The following is a 3468-nucleotide window of genomic DNA, read 5'->3' as shown; positions in this document are numbered from 1 at the left end:
GGGCCAGGCCGGGCGGCGGCGACAGGGCCCTCACGGCGACGGCGCCTCGGGGCGGAAGCGGAAACAGCCGCAAGGCGCCTGCGCGCGCCCGCGCGGGAGATGCCGGGAAATGGGAGGGGGGAAGAGAGGGCTGTCCGGGCACGTGACGCGTCCTGAGCCGCCTGGGTCACGTGGGGCTCGCCGTTCCCCCGTGCTACGTCACGGGTGACGCAGCTTCCGCACCAGCGCGCGGCGCGGGAAGGAGCGCGCGAAGGGCCGCGTGCAAATGTGGGGGGGGGGGCGAGGGCGCAGAGATGAGTGTGCGAGGAGGGGGCTGAGTGCGAGGGGCCGTGTGCAACAAAAGGGGGCGTGTGCAAGGCGGGGCGGGGCTGAGTGCGAGGAGCCGTGTGCAAGGAGGAGGCTGAGTGTGAGGGGCCGTGTGCAGGAGAGGGGAGCGTGTGCAAGGAAGAGGCTGAGTGTGAGGGGCCGTGTGCAACAAAGCGGGGAGTGTGCAAGGCGGGGCGGGGCTGAGTGCGAGGCGCCGTGTGCAAAAGCGGGGGAGGGGGCTGAGTGCTTGGAGGATGACCCCGCCCACCCCCCTGCGGAAGGGGCGGGGCTAGGAGATTCCAACACCCCCCCCCCCCGCGATCCGCGAGGGTTATCCCGGGATTCCGCGGGGGCTCCTCGGGCCGAGCGGAGCCGGAGCAGCCCCAGACCGCCCCAAACACGGGCCACGCTGCCCAGAGGCTTCTTTTATTAGCGGCCGCGCGGCGCTCGGGCTAGCAGCCGAGCCAGGGGTCGCGGCGGGCGGCGCGCGCCAGGAAGGCGAGCTTGCGCGCCATCTCGGCGCTGTACACGCGGCGGCTCGCCTCGTAGGCCACGCGCTGCCGCCGCCGGCACGGCTTCTCGTAGTAGCGGCGCCGCCTCACGTCGTCGATGAGGCCGTCGTGCGTGAGGATCCTGCGGGCGGCGGGAGCCGGTCAGCCCGCGCACGTCCCCCCGCCACCCGCCGGCTCCCGCTGCCCCTTCGGGGCACTCGCCTGGTGAGCGCGCCGTAGGCCGCCTCCACGTTGCCGCCCTGCACCATGACGGTGCGCGCCACGAAGCGCGCGTGGTTCGCCATGTCTGCGGGAGCGGCCGCGGGCCCCGCCCCGAGCCGGGCCGCCCCCTCGGCACCGAGCGGACCGAAGCGGCGCGACTCACGGCCGAGCGCGCCGGAAGCGGAAGTGGAGCAGCGCGCTGCCCACCCCCTCCCGCCCGAGAGCCATGGCAACGGGGGCTGGGCGCCCCGGGGGCGGGGAGGGGGCGTGGTCATCCAGCAAGGGGCGGGGTCATGGCCGTGTGGGGGCGGGGCCAGGCAGCAAGGGGCGGGGCCGTGATCCTCCCCCCCAAAACCCCACCCCCTGCAGAGAGTCGAGCCGCGCGTGGGCCCCAAGGCGCTTTTATTGCCCCAAAACACCCCTTTATTGCCCCAAACCCGTCGTCTCGGCGCGGGAGGGGCCCGGCCCCATGCAGCAGCCGGCGCAGTGAGGGGGGGACCAAGGCACAGGAGTGTCCCCGATGTCACCCCCAGTCTGGGGGGGGAGGGGGAAGCCCCCCCCATGCTCCCACCGGAGCTGCTTTCACCCCCAATTGTCCCAGACCGCTCCATTGTGGCGGCTTTTCAGCCCGCACGCTTCCAAAGTCTCACTTTACAAAATATATAAACCCCAAGAAGGCAGAAATAATTAAAGGACAAAAAATAAAATAAAATAAAATAAAATAAAATAAAATAAAATAAAATAAAATAAAATAAAATAAAATAAGGGGATCCGTGGGCAGGGGTCAGGCGCGCGGTGGCGCGGGTGGCCCCACAGTCTTGGCACGCAGAGGTGCAGCGTGTCCGTGGTCGGGAGGGTGGCCGGGGACGCTGTGGGGCCGCGGCGGCGCCGGGGGGCCAGCGGCGGTGACGGTGACAGCGGCCGTGGCGGAGGAGTCCGGGCTGGCAGCGGCTCCGGGCAGGGTGCAGATGGGCGCCGCGTGCACCCACGTGACGCTCATGCCGGGGCGGGTGGTGGCCACGGTGGCAGCAGGCAATGGGGACGTGTCGCGGGTGTCACCGCGCCGCCGTCGCTGCTCCAAGGTGGCCGTTTTGGGGGCGACGTGGGGAAACCAGAGCTTGAGCATCATCTCCACCTGCAGCAGCGTGCCCAGGTAGCGCTCGCTGTGGGGCAGCGAGCGGGGCCGTCACGCGGGGACGCGGCAGCGTGCAGCCCCCTCCCTACTCCCCCCAACATCCCAGGGAGAGGTTGCCCCGTTTAGGGCAAAACTCACCCCATTTCAGGCTTCTGCAGCACACCAATGATCCTCTGGAGCCGGTCCATGGCCACGCTCTGCTGGAAGCTGCTCAGCCCTGCGCACATGGGCCGATCCCGTGGGATTGAGGCAAAGCTAGCGGGAAATGCGACCCAGCCCCCAGACTAACATGGGCAAAGGGGCACCCTGGGAAGAACCCCGGGAGCTCGGCTGCTCCGGCTGCTCTCCTCATCCCATTAATGTCTAACAACAGCATCAGCTGACAAGGTGCTGAGGTCCCATGTGGGTGGCAGGACAAAGCCCCCTGTGCGCACCCCCACCCCCTTTGTGGGTGCTACCCCTTCCCCCCCATACCCACCTTTGTCATAGCGCCCCGTCTTGAGCCCGTTGAGCAGCTCGGCCAGGGGCCGGATGAAGCCCTGGAGCTCCTGGCACTGCAAGGAAGAGGAGGGCAACAATGAGGGCCCTGGTCATCCAGCTTGTGCCCAGTTTGCGCCCAGTTTATACCCAGCTTGCACCCAGCTTTGCAGTCAGGCAACTGCAAACCTTGCACCCAGGGACATCTGTCCAACCTGCATGCTCCTCGGCACGCTTTTGGGTCGCAGAACTCACTTTTTGGGCAAAGAGGCGGTCGCCATCACTGTGGACGGGTTCGGGGTCGCCACCGCGCGAGCGCTTGGCGGGGGGGCCGTGGGACGGCCCCGGGCGGCGGCGGCGGCGGCGGCTGGAGGGGGCTGCGAGGCCGGGGCCGCCATCGCTGCCCGCGGGCTCCATGGGGCTCCTCGCCCGGGGACTGCGGCTGCGGAGCGGGGGAAAGAAAAAGGAGCAAAAAACACCCAAATCGGTGACATCCCCCACGCGGCGCCGCCCACGCGCGGCCACTCCCCGCGGGGCCGGGCCCATGCCCCAAGGCAAGCGGCAGAAGGCGGCCAAAGAACCGCGGGAACACCGGGGATACCGGCAAGCGGCGAGTCCTCGCGCCCCCGGCAGTGCCGGGGTGGTCCCGGGTGTCCCCTGGCGGGGCTGGGGACGGTCCCCGCTGCCCACCCGCCGATACCGATCGCCGTGCAGGTTTCCGGGGGTGTCGCCGGTGCGTCCTGGTAGCACCAGGGTGCTCCCCGCTCCTCCCCGCGGCGGGGCGTCTGCGGTGCCCCTCCGCCGCAGCGCCGGCTCGCAGGCCGCGGGGACACGCGG

At 69.8% G+C, this 3468-nt stretch overlaps 2 protein-coding genes across 2 annotated transcripts in view; both read right to left on the bottom strand.

Moving 5' to 3' along the window:
• Positions 1–725: 725 nt before the first annotated feature.
• On the bottom strand, positions 726–1104 carry MRPS21 (mitochondrial ribosomal protein S21). The gene is made up of 2 exons (XM_026043258.1): positions 1020–1104; positions 726–939 (listed from the first exon to the last, which is right to left on the bottom strand). Exons 1-2 carry the CDS (start codon positions 1100–1102, stop codon positions 759–761), a joined length of 264 nt encoding a protein of 87 aa, XP_025899043.1. The 5' UTR covers positions 1103–1104; the 3' UTR covers positions 726–758.
• A 699-nt stretch (positions 1105–1803) lies between these two features.
• The window catches only part of CIART (circadian associated repressor of transcription), a 2888-nt gene continuing 1223 nt past the window's right edge, over positions 1804–3468 (bottom strand). The window contains exons 2-5 of the mRNA XM_026043223.1: positions 2887–3073; positions 2633–2708; positions 2293–2371; positions 1804–2182 (exon numbers count right to left, since the gene is read on the bottom strand). Coding sequence (XP_025899008.1) covers positions 1804–2182; positions 2293–2371; positions 2633–2708; positions 2887–3073 — 721 coding nt within the window. The remainder of the gene's footprint in view (positions 2183–2292; positions 2372–2632; positions 2709–2886; positions 3074–3468) is intronic.

The sequence above is a fragment of the Nothoprocta perdicaria genome, unplaced genomic scaffold (assembly GCF_003342845.1).
Source record: "Nothoprocta perdicaria isolate Ctin4 unplaced genomic scaffold, notPer1 scaffold_323, whole genome shotgun sequence".
In the NCBI taxonomy this organism is placed as follows: Eukaryota; Metazoa; Chordata; class Aves; order Tinamiformes; family Tinamidae; genus Nothoprocta; species Nothoprocta perdicaria.
The sequence above is the reverse complement of the archived record's forward strand: the minus strand, read 5'-3'. Positions and strand labels throughout refer to the sequence as shown.

What these genes read in the sequence shown, in the direction of transcription:
- MRPS21 (XM_026043258.1), bottom strand. Translation starts at nt 1,102, where the DNA reads ATGGCGAACCACGCGCGCTTCGTGGCGCGCACCGTCATGGTGCAGGGC. An exon ending in GCCTACGGCGCGCTCACCAG is followed by an intron (nt 940 to 1,019) that starts GCGAGTGCCCCG and finishes CGCCGCCCGCAG; the next exon opens with GATCCTCACGCACGACGGCC.